Below are 21,352 nucleotides of genomic sequence, written 5' to 3'. Positions count from 1 at the left end.
GTATGCTGCCTTATGCTCTGGTAAGAGGGCATATATATAGAAGCAGACCCACACCTCTCCAGTTCCTTCTCAACCTCAGAGCATAGTAAAAGTCCGAAGCAAAGGGGAAAGGAAGATGAACAGTGGAGCACCCATGCAGACAAAACATCTCAAAGAATTCCAGTTACTGTACAAGGTAAGTAACCTCTCCTTCTTTGAGTGTTGTCCATTTGGGTTTCTCATGAGGAGACTACCAAGCAGAATCTTAATGTGGAAGAGGATGCTGAGGAGGTGGATCCGGTACAGAGTGCAGACCAGCTTCACCAAGTATCATGTCCACTTTGGGGCATGGAGTAAGGGATAATGCTGCGAAAAACATGTGAATGCAGGACCAGGTAGTGGCCTTGCAAATGTCCTTGAGGCATACCTTCCTAAGGAGGGCACTGGAACTAGACTGAGCCTGCATGAAGTGAGTAGTGACTCTAGGAGGGTGGGTACAAACAGGGCTGGCTCCCCGTTTTCTCCTGCCCAGAGTGGCCAAAAAAAAAAAAAAAGCAGCAGCAGCGCAATCGTGCCGCTCCACTCTTCGGCGGCAATTCGGTGGCAGGTCCTTCACTCCGAGAGGGCTTGAGGGACCCGCCTCCGAATTGCCGCCAAAGACCCGGACGTGCCACCCCTTGGTGTTGGCCGCCCCGAGCACCTGCTTCTTTAGCTCGTGCCTGGAGTCGGCCATGGGTCTCATAGCATGCCAAAATGCATCCTGATACCTACTCACACAGTCTCTGAGCGGAGACTGAGTGACCCATCATCCTCTCTGCAAAGCAAACTAAGAACCTGGGAAAAACCCTGAAGGGCTTAGTTATCCCTGCGTGAAGTTAAAATATGTTGATATGTAGTGACAACTTTCGAAGAGTCCATTTGCCTTGGGCTTTAGGATTTTGCAGTTGAGCACTGGAGGCTATATGGGAGGCAACTGTGTTGATGATGTGTGTGGGAGATGGACATGAGAAGGGGGTTCCCGTACAGACTTTTAAAGGGTCCTTCCAGCAATTGAGGGAGTTGAGTACCATCTGAGGGCCTGACACCTCTCTGGGAGTGTAGGTTATCTTGGGCCTGCTGGGAGTGTAGGTTGTCTTGAGCCAGGCTTGAAGACACCAGGAGCTCAGCCTTGCATGAGGGATTACAGAAGTTCAGACTGCTTTGTGTCCCAAAAGCTGAAGACGAGTTCTCACTTTGGTTCATGGGCTCTGCCGTAAGAATGAAGATCAGGTTGGACCTCTTGGCAAGCCTGTTCACAGGTAGGTGTGTTTTGACTGTCTCTGAGTCTATGCAGTGCATGGGTGTCAGGGTTCATATGCTGAGGTAAAGGCTTTGGGGGTGGAACAGAGCTAGGGCTTTCTTGGTGGCCAACTGGACTTCCAGGAAAGTATGGTCCTTGAGGAGCCAGTTATCAGATACGCAACATGACTATTCCTAACTATTGAAGGTGGGCTTCGAAGCCAGAGAGAAGCTGTGGCCCGGCACCTGCCGAGGACAGAGAACACCAGCGCCTGCAGCCTGCAGCCCCGGAGAAGCCGGAGAGAAGCCACAGCCCCGCACCTGTCAGGGACGGAGAACACCGGCACCTGCAGCCCCAGAGTACTCTGTCCTCAGCAGGTGCGGGGCCCCGGCTTCTCTCCCCTGCTGGGCACCTGCCGAGGACAGAGAACACCAGCGCCCGCAACTTGCAGCCCCGGAGTTCTCTGTCCCCGGCAGGCGCAGGGCCACGGCTTCTCTCCAGCTTAAGCTGCAGCCCTGTGCCTGCAGGGACCGAGAATACTGGCACCTGCAGTCTGCAGACCCGGAGAAGCTCGAGAGAAGCCGCAGCCCCACACCTGCCAGGGACAGAGAACACCGGTGCCCGCAGCCTGCGGAACCCGGAGTTCTCTGTCCCCAGCAGGCGTGGGGCCACGGCTTCTCTCCCCTGCTGGCCACTAGGTGGGCACACATAAATGCCCCTGCAGGCTCCATGACACTTGCAGGCACCACGTTGGGGACCACTGAGCTATGCTATTCACATAGCAGAAGTTGCATATCTTAGATCGACCCCGCGCAGTAGTGTAGACAAGCCCCAATACAGGAGAGGCAGCTGGAATGCCTATCACAGAAGGGAGAAAGACCTGTGTCAGGATTGGAAGGGCTTGAATCCTGGGATCTTGGGCATACCCTGCCAGGAAAGCTGCCAGTCAAGAAGGCCAGAGAGAAAAGGGGGCTTTCAAAGAAAGAAGGAACAGATGGGGGAATCCACCTTCAAAGAACATCTGTGCTATAAAATGTAAATTAACAAGAGCAAAAACAAAACAAATATCAATAACTAAAAATTAATTATAAAACAAAAATAAAGAGTAAAAGGGCAGAAGAATAACTGTGTCAACTAGATAGATGATACCACAGAACTCCATCTCAAGCTGCAGACAGTTAAGAATGAACTGGAGTAGCATGGGTCCACTCCTCCCTACACGTTCGCATACTGGAGCACATGGAGGTGTACAGCGCAGGTGCGGCCGTGAAGGCACTACTAGCAGAAAGGTCTCCGGGAGTGCATGGGCATGTGCACAACCTCATGTGGAGCACCCATAGGGAAAATAACTCAATGAACTGTTCCAACAGAAAATGAGTCCATCAAAGATTTTCCAACCTGCTCTAGTTCAGGGCAATGAAGATCAGACCCACTAACCCCATCCTGCCAATAAGAACTCTCTCACTGTACAGTGAGCAACATAAAAATAAAACCACGATTATCTCAAACATAAAAAGTCCATCATACTGCAGTTGCTGACTGCTTCCACCCGTTACTCCATAGGTCCAAAACACTTGAACATCCTGAGGGTGAGGCTGAACTGGATCTCCATAGTCTGGGCTGGAAAGGTTTTGGATTCCTAATAGGCCTATGATTGACAAACAGTAAAACAACATTAAATTCCAGCAAAGCAGTAATGGTATAAAGCTGAGCTCATCCAGTGACACTGTGTTAAATTTGCAGCATGGAAAGCAGTAATGGCAAGGGCAACCTATGACTCAAATGCCCTGTTAGGTTCCCCTAGCATGCGTGTATGTGTTCTCGATTCCTGTCCTAATATTACACGTCTTACATTTTTTTTGTATATTAGTAAAACACGGATGATGACATTTTATTACATATTATATCTGGCTATATCTGAGACAAATGAAAACCTGCTGAGCACTCTCTGAATTTTACAGTTCCAAGGAAACATTCTTACAATATCTGATCTGTTCACTCAAGAGATACTTTCATAAGAGTAGTGGTGGGTTATTCCTATTTGCCCATGCAGGCATGTTCCTATCCAGCGCTTTGTCCAGTCCATTTTCATTAACTAAAGATATGAGCCTTCACTATTTCCCTTTGGCAGTTATTCCACAGCCTATTAGATCTCACTATCAAACTTTTCCTATTCTTCAGCCTAAATCCTTTGCTTGATTTAATTCAATTATTTCTAGTTATACTGTCCTGGATCATCCTAAACAACTGCTTTCTCTCCTTTGTGTTTACATTCTTCAGACACTTGCAGCTGGTTTTCTTATTTCCCCCCCTCCCACCTGCCTTAGACTTCATTTGAGTAAGCCACATGTGATTATTTAAAACACTCCTCAGAGACCAACAAAAATAGCCTCTTAATAATTTTTGTTGGTCTTCTCTGAACTCACTCCAATTTGTAGTTTGCCTTCTAGAAGTTAAATACCCAGACCTGTATGCATTATTCTACGTGCAGGGTCACTAGTGCCATACAGACTGTCCGCCGTGCTCCGGGATTTGATATAGCCAATAACTTCAGTTTTTTTTATTACTGCCATATCATAATAAAAGGTCATTTCTAATATGTTTTCCACTGTTGCCCTTTGATATTTTGCTTTCCAAACATAATCTTCCTATTGAATAGCTGTATTCCATTTTCCTCTACATGAATGAGCTTACATTTTTCTATGCTGAACTTCATTTTGCTTGTTCCTGCCTATATTTCTAAACTCTCCAATTCACTTGTATTATTTTCTCTGTCCTCACAGTTGTTTTTAACATATCTTAGTTCAATATCATTTTTAAATGCAATGTGATGTTTACTTTCAAGTTCATTAATGAAGATGCTAAATAATACCAGACTTACAACTGATCCCGTCTTGAAATTGACATCTCCCAACACTGCCATTTATTGTTACCCTTTCCAACGATGGGACAGCGCACATATTCAAGCCAAATCACATATATTTTTCAAATAAGATTTAATCAAATACTTTACTGAAATCCAAATAGACTACAATGAGGAGTCCTTGTGCCACCTTAGAGACTAACAAATTTATTTGGGCATAAGCTTTCACGGGATATAACCCACTTCATCAGATGTATGGAGTGGAAAATACAGTAAGCAGGCCATTTCAATTAGGGTGCATGTGTCCCATTGGCCTCATCAGCACCGAGCCCCCACTTGGTAAGGCAACTCCCATCTTTTCATGTGCTGTATATTTATACCTGCTTACTGTATTTTCCACTCCATGCATCTGATGAAGTGGGTTATAACTCATGAAATCTTATGTCCAAATAAATTTGTTAATCTCTAAGGTGCCACAAGGACTCCTCATTGTTTTTATTGATACAGACTAACACGGTTACCACTCTGAAACCTGTCACCAAATAGACTACATTACTTCTTTCCCTGTTGCACACATCCATCTTTTTATCCAACACATTTTCTCTGTTCAGCCACATCAAACTTCACTTCCAGCTAAACTAAACTGTAAACAAATCAGTACCTATGTACCTATAAAAAGGTTTAGGTTTTTATGTAGCCACTTGAAATTTAGGCTGAAGTTTATTGACTCCCATACTTTTTGTCAATTTTTTCCCTTAGCTTTATGGCCAGTGTAATACACTCCTAGAGTGAAATGTATGGAAAGTACACTGACCAGGGTTACCAATGTGAACTGGTGCTCCATGTGAATCTTTCAATGGCTAAGTAGCTTCCACAATTCCTTCTAACTTGTCTTCAGGAATTGGTCTTATTGTGACCACTAAATTGCAGCAAAAACTGGAAACTCTGCAGCGAGGCATATCTGTCTGACAAAATTTAAAAAATAACCAAGGCATTAGCAGGAATTGAAGAACTATCAAGGCTTATTTTCAGTTCTGAAATGACTATGCACCCTTGAATTTACAAGGGGCACATTTTAACATACATTTTTAAAGGATTTTGAGTAATATTGTAACTAGTATCCAATGAAAATAATCCATTTCCTATAACAATCAATAGTGAATAAACCAGCCATTCTACCCTTTAGCTCTTGTAATTAAAATGTTTTACAGTGAATATCTTCTGCATCATTAATTATATTCTAAGAGCTAAATCCTTAACTTGGCATATGCAGCACAAATCTTGGTAAACCCAGATATATTGTGGACCCCAGGTGTGTAGCCTAACTGCTGGTTTTCTCTCCTTTTGTGGGGGGAGGGTAAAAAGCACAAAGAAACAGATCTATTGGCCACAACCCTCCATGCATGCTAAAATGCAGAGAAACTGAATATAGCAGAGTTTGCAAAGATCCTATAGATCCTTATCGCAGTACACCACAAAACTGGCAATCTTCCATTTCCATTGCAGAAATACTCAAGTTCCATTGGGCCAGGGCCTCTCCTGCCCATGGAAGAGGAGCCACAGATTGGTCCTAAGAAATTGTAATGGTGAGTCATTTCCACTTAGAAACACGAATCTAGGTTATAAAGATAAAATGTCATTCAAAGTTAATTTGTCATTTGAGATACGGTAAGCAAACCAACAAATAATACTGTCTGCACAGGAAATGTTTAATAAAAGGTATTAGATTTCAATTAAAGTATAGAGAAATAATAGTTAAGGATCGTTCATAGATCTACATTCAAAAGGTAGCATTTATTTTCTCTTGATATTGCCATTATTGCAATAAATAATTATATTTTTAAATTCTAGAATGTAATCAACATAATTAAGACAAATTCTTCTTTGTAAACAACTTCACATATTTTCTCAACCTGAAGGCTAATATAGGTTCTCACTGTGAGAGTGATTTTTTTCTTCTCATTGAGACCAAGCAAACAGAAACAAACATGTTGAATGATAACCCAAGGTGAAACAAAAATCCATTGCATAGTACAGTCAACCTTTTAACTAAACAGCAAATCCATGTGGAGATACTAAAAGTAGTTTAATAATAGTCAATATTGTGTGTATTGGAGATGGTCTGCAGTACAGGTTTCAGTGTACAAAAATGTGCTGATGTAACCCAATCTGAACCTCGATGTAATTTAACAATTATTGTGTTCTTACCTTGTACATGCTTACGTTGCATTTCTGCTCAACGTTCCTTAGAGGAACACCAACCTTCTGGGCTGCCTTTTCAAATGAGACGCTGCAGCCTAAGTAAAAAGTCACCATGTCTTTAAGATGATCAAAATAATCCTTTAGACTTGTCAAAGTGCCAGTACAAGCTCCATACTCATATATCCTGTATTGCAGGCAATCAGTTCTAATGAAATAAAGAGAGAGCTATATTGTCACAATTATCACAATTTTTTTAAGCAAAATGAATCAGAAGAATTCAAGAAATGTTGGCTAAATTGACATTCATGAAGTGTTAAAGCTCAGGATTTTTCCTGTTCCGTCCATTTCTTTTTCTTCTTGGTGATAGTGTAACGAAAACAAAAAAACTGGTTACTCTACCTTGCTGTAACTGTTGACCTTTAATATGGGTTGCACATGTTTGTTCCACTGTGGGTGTGAGTATACCTTGTGCACAGATGTTAGAGATTTTTTTCCCCTCAGCGGCACCAGTCGGTGTGGCTTGAGCAGAGCCAGCTCTGGCTCTTTTGCCGCCCCAAGCAAAAAAAACAAAACAAAACAAAAAAACCACCTGCGGTGTGGCTGGAGTGGCAAAGCAGGAAAAAAACGAAAACCTGCAGGGCGGCCAGATCCAGGGTACAGAGGGACTCCCGCACTGCAGATGTGCCTCGGTTAGCGGGAGGGGGGAGGGTGAGGGAGTGGGAAGAGAGAGAGAAGGGAGGAGGCCAGGGCTTCAGCAGGGCACTCACCATGTGGCCCCGACCACTGCACCGCCTGCCAGAAGGGCTCTGTGCTGCTCCAGTCAGCGGACAGGAAAGGACGTGGGCTGCCCTGTCGGGCTTGCTACAGACCTGGCATCAGCTGAGGCAGATGGAGCGCGCAGCCTGCTCCCAGCAGGGCACTCCCCTCCTCCATGCCGCCGCCCCCAACAGGGCGGCCAGATCAGCAAACAAAACAAAACAAAACAAAACAAAAGCGGCTGTGCTGCCCTAGGATTGGGTGGAATGCCGCCCCGTAGAATCTGCTGCCCCAAGCACAAGCTTGCTCAGCTGGTGCCTGGAGCCGGCCATGGGCTTGAGAGCCCTCTGTCGCCATGCACCACTGCGTGCTGGTATAAGAGAGCAGAGCTGCCACTGACCTGCCATAGTTCCTTTGTACCAGATAAACTCCAATAGAGAGGGGATAGTGGGAGGGTTGTGGAGTGGACATATGGAACACATCTTGAGGAATAACAATTAAAGAAAGGAAGGTAACTGGTTTTTATTCTTTGAGTGATTGCACATGTCCATGCCACTGTAGGTGACTCAAAAGCAAATATGCAAGGAGGTGGATTTGGAGTCTACCTGAACAGTGATTTTAAGATAGCCTGTCCAAAACTGGCATTGTCTCTGGACCAGTGGTTCTCAACCTATTTACCATTGTGGGCCACATATGCAGCTCTCTCCATGTGTTATGTGGGCCGAATCCACACAATATATATACTACCTTTATGGCCCTGAGGATGTCACACGGGCAACAGCTGTGGGTTTGAGAACAACTGCTCTTGACTGACAGAAATGGCATAATGAGATGCAAAGTGTGGACTGATGACCAAGTGGCTGCTTTACAAATGTCTGTAATCAGCACTTGCACTAAGAAAGCTGCAGAAACTGCCTGCACACTAGTAGAATGCACAAGCTCTCTAGTTGGTGAGATTATATTAACCAGTTGGTAGCATAAATGAATGCATGAAGAGATCCAGGAGGAGATTCGCTGACTGGAAACTGGTTGGCCCATAGCTCTGTCTGCAACTGCTACAAACAACTTCATACAGGATCTAAAAGATTTAGTTTGCGTCAGGTAGAAAGCTAAAGCCCTTCTTCTCACATACAAGAGTGAGGCTTCTCTTCATCCATATGTGCATCGTATTTCAGACAGAACATGGACAAATAGATTGCTTGATTAACACGAAAATTAGAGACTACTTTTGTGAGAAATTTTGGGTGAGGGTGAAGATAAACTTTATCCTTATGGAAAACTGTATGGGTGGCTCTGACATCAGAGTTTTCAACTCACTCACCTTTCTGACTGAGGTAACTGCCACCAGAAATGCTATCTTCATGGAAAGGTGAAGGAGGGAGCAAGTTGCAAGGGGCTTAACGTGTGGTCCCATCAATTTTGCTAGGACTAAGTTCAAAAGATCCCAAGATGGGATGGGGTCTCATATGTGTGGGTGTAATCTGACCAAGCCCTCTAAGAATCAGGTGATGATGGGGTTAGAGAAAAGGGATCTATTATCCACCAAGACACAGAAGACTGAAATAGATGCCAGATGCACCTTTTTTAATTTTTTTTTTTAATAATGGAGAGATCTTATCTCCTAGAATTGGAAAGGACCTTGAGTCCAGCCCCCTCCCTTCACTAGCAGGACCTAATACTGATTTTGCCCCAGATCCCTAAGTGGCCCCCTCAAGGATTAAACTCATAACCCTGGGTTTAGCAGGCCAATGCTCAAACCACTGAGCTATTTCCCCCCCCAAAACCCTTATAGAACTAATTGCAATACTCTGTTTTAAATCTAGAAGATAATCCAGCATGAGGTTCAGGGGCCCGTCTCTGGAAACACACCTTTCCTATAAGATCAAATGGAGAAGTGCTGCCATTTAGCCAGTAAATTTCCTAGTTGAGGGTTTTCTGCTACTCTGAAGCACTTTCTGCATCTCCCTTGACCAGGACTTTTCAAAAGTTGTCAGCCATAAAGCATCCATGCTGTCAGATGGAAAGTCTGGATGTTGGGATGGAGTAGGTGCCTGTGGTCCTGGGAAATGATGTCTGGATCCAACAGGAGAAACAGAGGAGGCTTCACTGACAAGGATAATAGGATTGAGTACCCAGTGTTGAGGAGGCTATGCTGGTGCTATGAGGATGAGGTGAGCATAGTCTTGTTTGTCTTTGAAGATGACCCTGAGAAGTATAGGAATCAGAAGGAAAGCATACACAAGGGATTTCTTCCAGGACAGGAGAAAAGCATCTGTCAGTGAGCCTGGGCTGAGCCTCCCCAGGAACAGAACTGATGGCATTTTCTGTTGGTTCTTATTGCAAACAGGTCCACTTGGTGAGTTTCCCAGAGTTGGAAGATGGACCTGGCCATGTCTGGACATAGTGATCACTAATGATGATCAGAGAAGGATCTGCTCAGCTGATTCGCTAAGATGTTCTGTTTCCCTGGAAAGTAGGCGGCTCTGAGATAAACTGAGGCTATACAGAGGTACAAAGGCAAATTGCCTCCTGGCACTGTTGGTTTGACCATGTTCCTCCTTGTCTGTTTATGTAAGGCATGGGCACCAAATTGTGTGTCAGAATTAATTTTTTCCCCACTACATGGGAGAGGAAGGCCAAGCAGGCTAGACGTGTCATTCTTAACTCCCTAACATTTATGAGAGTCTCTAGATCTTGGGATGACCAAAGACCTTGAATCTGCAGGAACCCCATATGAGCTCTTCAGACCACTGAAGACACATCTGTGACCAGACTGAGGATTGATAGCAGGGGGAGAAAGGGAATCCTCAGGCAAACTTTCAGAGGGTCCATCTATCAATCCAGAGATGACAAAACTAACGTAGAGACTTGAACCACTAGCCATGCCTGCAGCTTTCTGAGATGTAGTCTGGTGTCAAACTAGACAGGTACATACTACCACGTGGCCTAGAAAACTGAGGCAGCTATGTACTGTTACGACAAGGTATGTTCTCAGTTGCAGTACTAGGTCTTGTAAAGTTGTAAACTTGAGTTTTGAACCTGGCTTGTGATAGAAAGGCCTTGGCCTTTGTGGAGTCTAAGACTGCCCCGATGAACTCTATTGTCTATACTGAATTCAGGGTTGATTTATCTCAATTTAGTAGGAGCACAGTGTAAAGAATGTGGGCAGGACTTGAGCCTTGGACCGACCTTTGATCAATCAGTCATCCAGGTACAGGGACAAATAGGGACACCCAATGCTCATAGATGAGCTACTGCAACTGCCACGCACTTTATGAACACCCAAGGAGCAGCTGACAGCCCCAATGTAAGCACCGTGAACTGATAATTGCAACCATTCGCCACAAATCTGAGAAGCTTCTGATGGTCATGGCATATTGCAATATGGAAGCAAGCATCCTTTAAGTCAAGGGCAGAGTACCAGTCCCGCTGTTCCAGGGAAGGAATAATGGAAGCTAGTGTCATGATACAGAATTTTATTTTCTTCAGGAATTTGTTCAACTCTCCTAGATCTAAAATAGACCTGAGTCCCCCCATTTGTCCTGGGGGATGAAGAAGTAGCAGAAATAGATGCCCTTCCTCATGAGGTACAATGGGACTTCCTCTATGGCCTCTGCCTGAAGAAAACATTAGACTTCCTATTGAAGGGCAATTCTGAGAGAGTGGTCTCTGAAGAGGGATTGGGAAGGGGCCATACTTAAGCACTAAAACTGTCTAAAACTAAGTATAACTAACAAAACAGTAATTTACAACAGTATCTATATGCAGAAAAGAGTGAGGGAAGCACTTGTTACTTTAAGTCTGGATCACTCTGACAACCATCACTGGCAGTAAGAAGAAACTGAGCAGGTCAGGGAAGACTGCGCTCTCTTATACCAGCATGCAGTGGCGCCTGGCAACAGAGGGCACTTGAGCCACCCTGCTGAGTACCACTGAGGGAAAAAAATCTGTGCGTGGGGCATGTGCACAACCATAGTGGAACGTGGAATCACTTGAAGAAGAACAGTAAAAGCCTGCTTGTCCTACACAACTGCATATTAAGCCAGAAACCCCGTTCATACATTCAAGCCATCTACACATTTTATTCTTACGAGGCAAATGCCCCTGAGACGGATCTCCTTCTCATGAGCATTACAAAATTATGTTCTTCAGAGTTCTGATTTTTGCTCTGCCTGCTTGCTCCAGAAGTCAGTCTCCTAACCACCTCTGAGCAATGTAGAGCAACCATGTCAGTGCTGCTATTGGATAAACCAGAAATGGGGAAAAATACTGTAGGCTAACTCTTAGATCTACTATTAGGAGATCTTTGCAACTAAACATAACTTCATTTTTTGGATCACTGAAACAATTGAAATGTTGACAATAAGGATTGCAAAGGGGTGTTTTGTCAAAAACAAGGGCCAAATTCTATGCCACTGCATTAGTCCATTTACTTCAGTTGCAAAGGTATAACAAAGCAAGTTGGGCTCGCTGTGCACAAAGCTATGGATGGTCTGCACTCTGGAAAATGTTATCTTCCAATAATGTCCAGTATCAATATCAGACCTGTGTGACAGCTGGAAAGACTTCCACACTTACTTGACATCAGAATTGCTGCTCAGAGAAGGACATTTCCATTCACCTGGTTTACTTCTGTACAGCAGCAGGAGAGGTCCATCATTTGCATGGCAAAACTTTTCAAAGTCATCAGCAAGGGATTTGTGCAAAATCACAACATTTGCCTGTTTATAGCCTTAAAGCATTAAAGGGAACAATTATTAGCAACTCATTCAATTGTTAATATATGTGACAGTAATATTTCTGTATGGATCTTATCTAGAGAAGAGATTCTTGTCTCTTGAAAAAGAGAATTTTTAAATATAATACAGACTACGATAGTTAAATAAAATTTCAATGTTTTTGGAAAGACTGTTTATGAAATCACTCCTAGATATGCTCTTCATAGTCAATGTCTACTGCAATCATTTTAGTAGTGAAAGTACTTGGCATTCACCGGGTTGAGGGGGTCGCTTTTCTCTAATAAGCTATTTTATGGGGAAACCAGAAGCCTACAATGACTTTGATTAAATAGTCTGGCAAACTGATATGTTATAGAATAGATTATTTTATTTGATGTAAATATTGGCATGGAAATAAAAAGAGTACAATACTTTGTGCATACATCATTTTATTTTTCTTGTAATAATGCAAAACTGCAACTCAAAACAAGTCTAATAAGTAAAGATCTTTCATTACACAGCCCATTTTTCAATGGCATTTGAAACTTAGCCTTGGAAATGTACTTTGGGTTGCAATTTAACACACGGGGTTTTCTCCTAGGAATGAAATTTTGTCTGTTAGGTTAGATTCAAGTCATTTCAACTATTTCTAAAATATAGGAGAGAAAATAATAAAATTGTTACAGATTCAGACACGTCTGCAATTGACTCAGAACCAGCTTTAATTTAAAATATGTCATTTTTGCAACCTGCTATTATGTAATAGGCCTCTAGCATCTTTGAGATTTTTCAAAATGAGAACAAATGAAAAAAGCAGATATTCATCTTTAAGCAGCAACTACTAAAATCTACTAAACTACTATGTGATGCTCATTGACTACAACAGGACTGAAGTCAAAGGAGCCGGTCTGGTCTATAGTGTAAAATACACAGCTTAATACTCCCTAAAGCCCACATTTTTAAAGGTATTTAGGTGTTGCTGTACTCCAGGGGTCAGCAAACTTTGGCACGCAGCCCATCAGGGTAATCTGCTGGCAGGCCGCGAGACAGTTTGTTTACATTGACCATCCGCTGGCATGACTCCCCGCAGCTTGCAGTGGCCGCAGTTCGCTGTTCCCGGCCAATGAGAGCTGAAGGAAGTGAACTAAGCGCTGCAACACCTAACTAATTAAGGAGCCTGTGAAGGGATTGACACACCACTAGCATCTCCTTGTGGCCAGCCAGGCCTGGTACAGCAGCTCTTTCTCCATCAGATATCTTCTGTGGTGGTGCGCCTCTTCCTGTGACTTGGCCCCAGGTCATTTTAAAGTCTCTCTCCCTCCCCCCTTCCAGGACAGTCAACAAACAGAAACAAGGGGAATTAACACAAATGAATCATTTCAAAATTGGGTTAAGCCTCTCTTCCTTCAGAGGGTGCTTGTTATGCTGTGGCCCTAAATTGAGCTCACAAGTAATAGAAGGGAATGGTTATATCTCAAGATGAGTCAACATCTGACACTCCCTTCCTTCATGGAGGGTCCATCAGGCAGTGGTCATCTGGGGAGCTCCTGCCGTCAGTCAGTCCTTTCTACAGGAGCGGAGGACTGAAGCTCTGCCTTCCTTCCTGATCTGTCATCAACTGAGATATACTTTTCCCTCTTAAGCTACTTACTCCAATCTTGACATCTCTCACAGATACAAGGGGGAACAGCCACCCTGAGCCCACATGAGCTTATTAACCCTGTGTTGCCCCATTAGTGAGTCTAAATCTCAGTTTTAAAAAGTGACTTGGGCACTTCAGAGCTTAAATTCCATTGACAATCAACAGGCTCCTAAATCAGTCAGGCATTGCAATGTTGAACACAGCAATGCCTAAATACCTTTCAAAATCTGGGACCAACTGTGCCATTAGTACAGGTGATCTCTGACCAGAGGATACACCCTTTCCAGGCCTTTGAGAAATCGGACAACCATCCCGTGGGGGAAGACTGATCGGTTGTCCACCTTGGGATGGAAGGCAGAAATGGCCATTACGTGGATCTTGACTGATGAAAGGGCTAGGCCTTGTTGTTCCAGGAGCAGCAGGTACCCCAGGATGAGCTGTATAGATGATTGTAAAGATGAGATCTGTCATTGGGAGCACCAGATGGAGAATCGCTTCCATTTTACAAGGTAGGTGATTAAGGTGCAGGGCTTCCTATTACTCAGTAGGACCTCATGACCTGCTCAGAGCATGCCTGCTCCTTCTGGTTCAACTAGGGAGCTTACAGGCTGTCAGATAGAGACAAGATTTGGATGTAGCAGATGACCATGGTCCTGGGAGATCAAGTCCAAGTGCAATGGAAGCTGAATTGGCACCTCCACAGACATGCTGAGGAGAGTGGTGAACCAATGCTGTCTGGGCCATGCTGGGTTTATGAGAATGACACAGGCTTGCTCTTGCTTGATTTTCACCAGAACCTGTGAATTAATGGAATAGGAGGAAAGGCTGAACAGGTGATTCACCCATTGAACAGGAACGTGTCTGTCAGGGATCCTGGGCTATGGCCTTGCAGAGAGCAGAACTGATTACATTTCCTGTTGATGTGGGTGGCAAACAGGTCTATAAGTGGAAAACTCCACCATTGGAAGATGTGCCTTACAATGTCTGGTCAGAGAGAACACTTGTGGTGAGAGGAGAAGAAACTGCTGAGGCAAACCGCTAGCCAGTTCTGGGTTCCCTGGTCTTGACCCTATGGGGATCCCGTAGTGGTAGGGTGAGATGGTCCCTGGCCCTTGTGAACACCTCAGGAGTTGACAGCATCGCAAACTGGCTGGTGCATTGCCTGCTTTGAGGTTGCTCCTCTGTAGGTGTCCAAGGAGCTTGCTGTGGCACCGGAGTTGTTGACACTTGATATTGTGATGCCAGGGGAGACGAGTGGTCCAGTGTGGATCTCGCTCTCTCCCTGTCTCCTTTGGTTTCAGCACCAGAGACTTGGACTTCTCTTGGTGCTTGTGGTGCTTCTACTTAGGCATCAGGGAGGGCGATCAGTGCCAATACTCCTCGGTCAATGGATGAGTGTTTTGCACAGAAACTAAGGTGCTTGGTGCTGAGTTTGAGCGTGGTTCCAAAGCCTGTCTTAAGGCTACTTCCATGAGGAGGACCTTCAGTCGAGCCTAGGGTGACCAGATCACCCAGGTCAAATATCAGGACGCGGGGGGGTGGGGGGAATGGCGGCAGAGCAAAAAAAAAAAAAATCCCCCACCCCCGATTCCTCCTCTCTCCGCAAGCGCTGGAGGGAGGCTCGGGAGACTCAGGGGAGCGTGGGGCCGGGGTGAGTGTGAGTCCGGCCTGGCCCCAAGCAGGCAGGACTTGGGCAGGGCGGTACCTGGAGGGAGAGTAGGGGGTGGCCTGCGGGGCCAGGCGGCGACTGTTCTCCCCACCTGGGCAGCAGGACTCGGGAGCAGCTGCTGCTGCAGCTTCCACTGCCGTGGGGGGAGGAAATGGCCGCTGGCCAAGCTTGGCGGCTGCGGCTCTGGCACCCATGAACCCCCCCGAGCCCGGGCCTGCTGCAGGGACCCAGTGTGCACGCTGCACACACCCACCCCCTGGCCAGTCGCGTCTGGGCTGGCTACCCAGCTGGTGCAATCTCGCGGGCGGCCCCGGAGTGGGGGCAGCAGGCCCTAGCCCCCCCATCCCACTCGGGTCTCTTAGGGGATTGAACGGGGCTGGGCTGCCGATGCCTCTGCCGCGGGATTGCACCAGCTGGGCAGCCAGCCCAGATGCAACTGGCCAGGGGCTGGGCACAACGTGCGTGCTGCTGGGTCCCCGCAGCAGGCCCGGGCTCGGGGGGTTTGGGCCCGGGCGCCAAAGCTGTAGCTGCCGAGCGCCACATGCTTGGCCACTTCCTCCCCCCATGGCAGTGGGAGCTGCAGCAGTGGCTGTTCTCCCCACTTGGGCAGCAGGACTTGGGAGCCAAAGTCCTGTCTCTGGCTAGGCACAGAGTACGGCGGTGTGGCTGGGGACGGAAAGGCCTGCGTTTGGTCGCTGGTGTATGCATGCCGAGAGAGCGCATTAGGACAAAGCCTGTTGTCCTTCAGGCTTTGCAGCCTGGGGCTGTCTTTGCCACAAAGAGGTCTTTACCATCAAATGGTAAGTCCTGAATGGTATACTGCAGCTCCGGCCGGAGGTTTGAAACCTGAAGCCATGAGATGCGCCTCATGGCAACACCCGAGGCCAGAGTCCTGGCTGCAGAGTCTGCTGCATCCAACAAGGCCTGGAAGGAAGATCTGACCAAATTTTACCCTTCCTCCAAGAGGGCAGAGAACTCTTGGCGGGAGTCTTGAGGGAGAAGCTCCATAAACTTACCCACCGCCACCCAGATGTTATAATTATAGGGGCTAAGCAAGGCTTGTTGATTTGCCACCCAGAGCTGTAAGGCCCCTGCAGAGTACACCTTGCGGCCAAGTAGGTTCATTCGCTTAGCCTCCTTCAATTTCAGGGCTGGCGCCTGCTGGTCATGCCGTTCCCTCTCCTTAATGGACTGAACGACTAGTGAGCAGGGAGGAGGATGGACATACAAGTAGTCGTACCCGTTAGAGGCCACCATATATTTACGCTTGACTCCCCTGGCCGCAGGAGGGATAGAGACTGGGGACTGCCATACAGTATCGGCATTTGCCTGGATGGTCTGAATAAACGGGTAGGGCCCCTCTAGTGGGGCAACCGCCGATAGAATGCCCACTACCGGGTCCTCTACCTCCGGGACCTCCTCCAGCCCGTTGATTGACCAGCACTCGGTGCCGAAGGCAGAGGGGCAAGTGAAAGTCCTGCTCCTTTTTGTTCTCAGCTTAAAAGCCTTGCAAATGGGGCACTTAGCTGTCAAGTGTGATTCCCCGAGGCACCTCAAACAGGAGTCGTGCGGATCTCCTGTCGGCATCGGCTTGTGGCAGGCCGAGCACAGTTTAAAACCCAGTGAGCCAGGCATGGGCTCCAGCACCGGGTGTGGGGAAGGGGTCACTCCCCGAACCCTGCTAACTATTGCTAAACTAACTATGCTAGTAAAGAAAAAACGTATAACTATATAAATAGACACATAAAAGGATTATAACTATATACATGAGAACTACAAGTAGCTAGGGAAGTGGAGGTCAGCTAAGCCGCGCTCCACTGTTCCAACGACCGACACGGGCGGTAAGAAGGAACTGAAGGGTGGGTGGGTCGGCAAGGGTATATATCTGGCGCCATAGCGGCGCCACTCCAGGGGGCGCCCAGCTGACCCACCAAGTGTTGCTAGGGTAAAAATCTTCCGACGAACGTGCACACAGCACGTGCACACCTAACTGGAATGGATATGAGCAAGCACTCGAAGAAGAATAAATTTTATTTCTAAATATACATACTGACTACAGAAATAAATTTATTACCAAATAAATGTACTAAATTTTATACTAATCATATTTAATACTAAATGTAAATAAATATATTAAATTTAATACTAAATTTAAACAATTCCCCCCTCTGAAGTCCATTGATATGTCCTGCTTTGCTGAAGATATTCCAGAACGCATTAATTCATGCTTTTATTGAGCAGAGATGTAGATGAACACATGAGGTTAAAAACACCAATCAAACCATCTGACATCATGCATCATGCTTACAAATCTACTATAAATTCAGGAAATGAAGTTTACTAGAATTCTTCAAGAAGGATTCTGCATATTAACACTCTTGGGAGGTGCCAACTGGTGTAGCATGAACAGTGGAACTTGCTGGTAGTAATGCCTATTAAAGGCTCACGCGTCCCTCTTACAACCTATTAGTGTTCAAGCACATTTGAAGGGTGTGGCTGTAAAAGGGGGCATGTCACCAGGCGTCCTCTCAGTTCCTTCCACTGCTAGGGCAGAATATAACAGTATTACTTAATTAGGAGTACAAAAGAAGAGGGGAAGTTGGGCAGGGAGTGTGAATATGTTGAGTCCATCTTGAAGAACTCTGGTTACACGTAAATAACCTTCACTTTTTTCTTTGAGTGTCCTCTGCATATTTCTATTCTTGGGATAGCTTGGCAAGCAGTTATTTCAAGAATGGACAGAGGGTTGCAGAGTCCTAATTAACAAGGTGTAGTGAGGCGGCCTGGCTCCCAGCTGCCCCAGAGAGGGACAAGTCCCTCCAGATGCCAAAGTGGGCGGAGCCACTGGAGCCTGTGCCCGCCCCCCAGAGGTCAAGGCGCAGGATAGGAAGTATAAAAGCCCAACCCCAGGGCTCAGAAGCTGGTAGGAGAGGCTGGATGCTGGTGTCCTAGCTCCTGCTGGGGAGACTCCTGCTGCCTGTGACCGCCCCGAGGACTGGCCATACCCGTGGAGGCTGGACGCTGACCAGATGCCGGAAAAGCCAGGAAGCCTATCGGTGAGAAGGGACCTAGATGAGCTGCTCAGCTTGCCGCTCGCTGAGTACCCTGAGGAGCGCATGGTGCTTGATGCCGTGGACGACGCCGACCAGATGCAGGTACTGCTAGAGGGGGAGGCTGGAAGTAGCCCGGAGGCAGTCGACTCTAGTCTGGCTGTGGCACACCCAGAGCTGATGTCAGTGTGTTGCGGCCAGAATCCCCATTGACACAGCAGCAGGTCACCTGCTGCTGTCAGGGCCCCAGGCTGGGACACAGTGGAGCGGGCAGGCCTGCGTCCCCCCTGCTACCCCATTCACGGGTGGCAGTCTCCCCTCACCCCGATGCTCAGGACCAGGAGCCTGGGTTTTGCTGCTCCGCCCTGACCCAGGGCCTGGGCTTACTATTGAACTCTGTGCTCAGCCCCTGCCTGAGGGTCTGAGCCCTGAATTGTTTGTTTGCTGCCCTGCCCTGACCCAGGGCCTGGGCTTGTTATTGAACTATTTGTTCAGCCCCTGTTTGAGGTCCTGAGCTCCCGACCAGGCACTTGCAGCCTGCCCTTATCCAGGGCCGGGCCAGTCATGAAACTATTTGCTCAGCCTCTGCCTGAGGGCGCTGAGCCCTTGACTATTTCCTGCCCCACCAGGCTAACCCCCTCTGATTCACTGGACTTGTGTAGTGAGGTGGCCTTGCTGCCAGCCGCCCCAGAGGGGCAACCCCAACAGCACGCGCCTACACAAGGATTGAAGTACTGCTCTGCTAAATGGAGCATTAGGTCTGGCTGTCAAATCTAACATAAGATGTTTAGTGAAAATGTGAATTGAATCCCAAGTGGCAGCTTTGCAACATTTTAATAAGGGGAACATGCCTAGCACATGTTGCAGATGTAGCAACTGCTCTTGTAAAGTGTAATACCAGCAGAAGGAAAGAAGGAAGAAATGTTATAAGACTCATCTAGACATTGACTAATCCATCTAGACTAGGACGGGCAGAAATAGCTTGACCCTTACAATGTCCAGCATGGGAAATAAACAATTTTGGAGACTCACTAAAAGCCTTAGTCCTGCCCAGATAATATGATAAAATATTCTTTGTAGCTAAATAATGCAATCTGGATTCAAGTTTATGTGCATGGGGTCTAGGCATGAAAACTGATAAATCAATATACTGAATAACATGAAAATCTGAACATATTTTAGGAAAAAATCTGAGGTGAGGTCTAAGAACCACAAAGTCTTTTTGAAAAACGGTATGAGGAGGAAGATATTGCATTGCACATAATGCATTGCTAACCTTTTGTCCGTGGCAACTTGAACCACTGAGTAGTGCACTTGTGGAAGGAATGACTTGAGAGCTAGGCACGGTTCAAACATATTTATGTGTAAATTTGAGTCCTGGTGATTCCAAATGCCTCAGATAAATTATTGAGACATGGTACGCAACCCATTTTGAAAAGTATCTGATGTAACTATTACAGGAGAAGATGGGAGTTCAACAAAACTCCTTTGAGAACATTTTCTGGTCTCAGCCACCACATCAGAGATATTTGGATATTTCGTGGAAGAGTGACTACCTTGAACATACTGTCCATAATGGGTTTGAAATTCCTTGATTGCCAGTATTGAAGTGCCTTCATTCTGAGCCTGGCGTATGGTGTCATATATAGTATTGAGGCTATGAGGCCTAATAAAGTCAAGTATATCATTTTTTGAGAGAGCTCCTGAAGTAATCTCTGAATACTGGAGTGCAACTTCATGATTGGAATGTTAAAATCACTGGTTATAACCTATTTAGGAAGGATCCAGTGAGCAAAAGCGGAGAGAGAGTGGCACTCTGCATCAAAAATGGCATAACCTGTTTCCAAGTCACTGATAACTCAGACAGAAATGATCATGAATGCTTGTGGATCAATGTCCTAACAGACTAAGGACAAGATAGGTACCAATAAGGTATTAGCTGATGTTTGCAACAGGCCACAAAATCACACAAGGGAACAGGATGACCAGCTCCTTATGCACATATCTATAACAAGTGTGTGCGTGGTGGGAAGCTGCATGATCATGGGGAAATTCAGATTGAATGACAGATGCTGGAGGTCTCATGTTGCCACTAATAAAACATCCTTGACTGTCTAAATATTATAGGTGACAATTTTCTAACTCAAAACATTTTCCACCCAACATGGGGAAATTCTATATTAGACCTCATCTTGACATAAAGAAGAATTGATCACAGACCTAAAAATTAATGATAGCTTAGGTTCAAGTGATCATGACTGGATCACATCTATAATGTGCAAACAGAATAAAGTCCAGACCAGGAATTAACATACACTTGGTGCTTTAAAAGGGCCAATTCCACTGACATTACAGGGAGCTTCTGGGTGCTCTGCAGTTTTAAAAATGAAGCGATTTAAGTGAGTTAAGATTAGGGTGACCATAGCGTGACCAGATGTCCCGATTTTATAGTGACAGTCCCGATTTTTGGTCTTTTTCTTATATAGACTCCTATTACCCTGCCTCCGTCCCGATTTTTCACATTTGCTGTCTGGTCACTCTAGTTAAGATGGATTTGGGAGCCTAACTTTAGCCACTCAGAATTTAAAAAAGAACCCAAGTGAAATAGATACAAATGTCCAGTTGACTTTCCGTTGGACTTCTGTATCTATTTCACTTATACGCTTTTGAAAAATCCTGGCCATTTACTATCTAGGAATGGGACTTATGTGTCTACCTACAGCTGTTGTGTTCACTTACCCTCAGCCATTCCAGAAGTATTACTTATATTGAGTTTGTTGAATCGAATTAGACTTCTGACTGCAAGGGGAAGAAGAGATCTCAAGCCTCCTGTAAAAACCATCTCTTCATCCTTGAACAGAAGAATGCTACAATTACTATATTATAAACTTAAAAATACAGCAAATGCATTTTACTATTGCTTTAAAATCTAATGTGTCAGTTTCAAGGTTTGTGTTTCTTCTTAATGTTCTGCCATGTTTCCTCTCTATTTGCAATTCTCCGTCTCAAAACAAAATACAAATCACAAACTCAAAGGGTTGATTCACTGACGGTTAGTGACTAAGCAGAGGCTGAATCTTCTAACAAATTAGCTACTGAGGTTTAGTTTATCAGTCTAGCTGCAATGTAAAATCTAGTTAGCTATAGGGAGTCAACATATAGACTTTATTCATTTTGGTAAGTGTTTAACTTCC

The 21,352-nt window shown here is 45.6% G+C and overlaps 1 protein-coding gene across 1 annotated transcript in view; it reads right to left on the bottom strand.

Annotated features, from left to right (window-relative positions):
* Positions 1-21,003, bottom strand: part of DGLUCY (D-glutamate cyclase) — a 69,060-nt gene extending 48,057 nt beyond the window's left edge. The window contains 6 exon segments of the mRNA XM_075065859.1: positions 2,786-2,805; positions 2,807-2,906; positions 4,936-5,086; positions 6,330-6,528; positions 11,658-11,811; positions 20,898-21,003. Of these exon segments, the coding sequence (XP_074921960.1) occupies positions 2,786-2,805; positions 2,807-2,906; positions 4,936-5,086; positions 6,330-6,528; positions 11,658-11,811; positions 20,898-21,000 (727 nt within the window). The 5' untranslated portion in view covers positions 21,001-21,003.
* Positions 21,004-21,352: the final 349 nt, after the last annotated feature.

The sequence above is a fragment of the Chelonoidis abingdonii genome, chromosome 4 (assembly GCF_003597395.2).
Source record: "Chelonoidis abingdonii isolate Lonesome George chromosome 4, CheloAbing_2.0, whole genome shotgun sequence".
NCBI classification, from domain to species: Eukaryota; Metazoa; Chordata; order Testudines; family Testudinidae; genus Chelonoidis; species Chelonoidis abingdonii.
The sequence above is the reverse complement of the archived record's forward strand: the minus strand, read 5'-3'. Positions and strand labels throughout refer to the sequence as shown.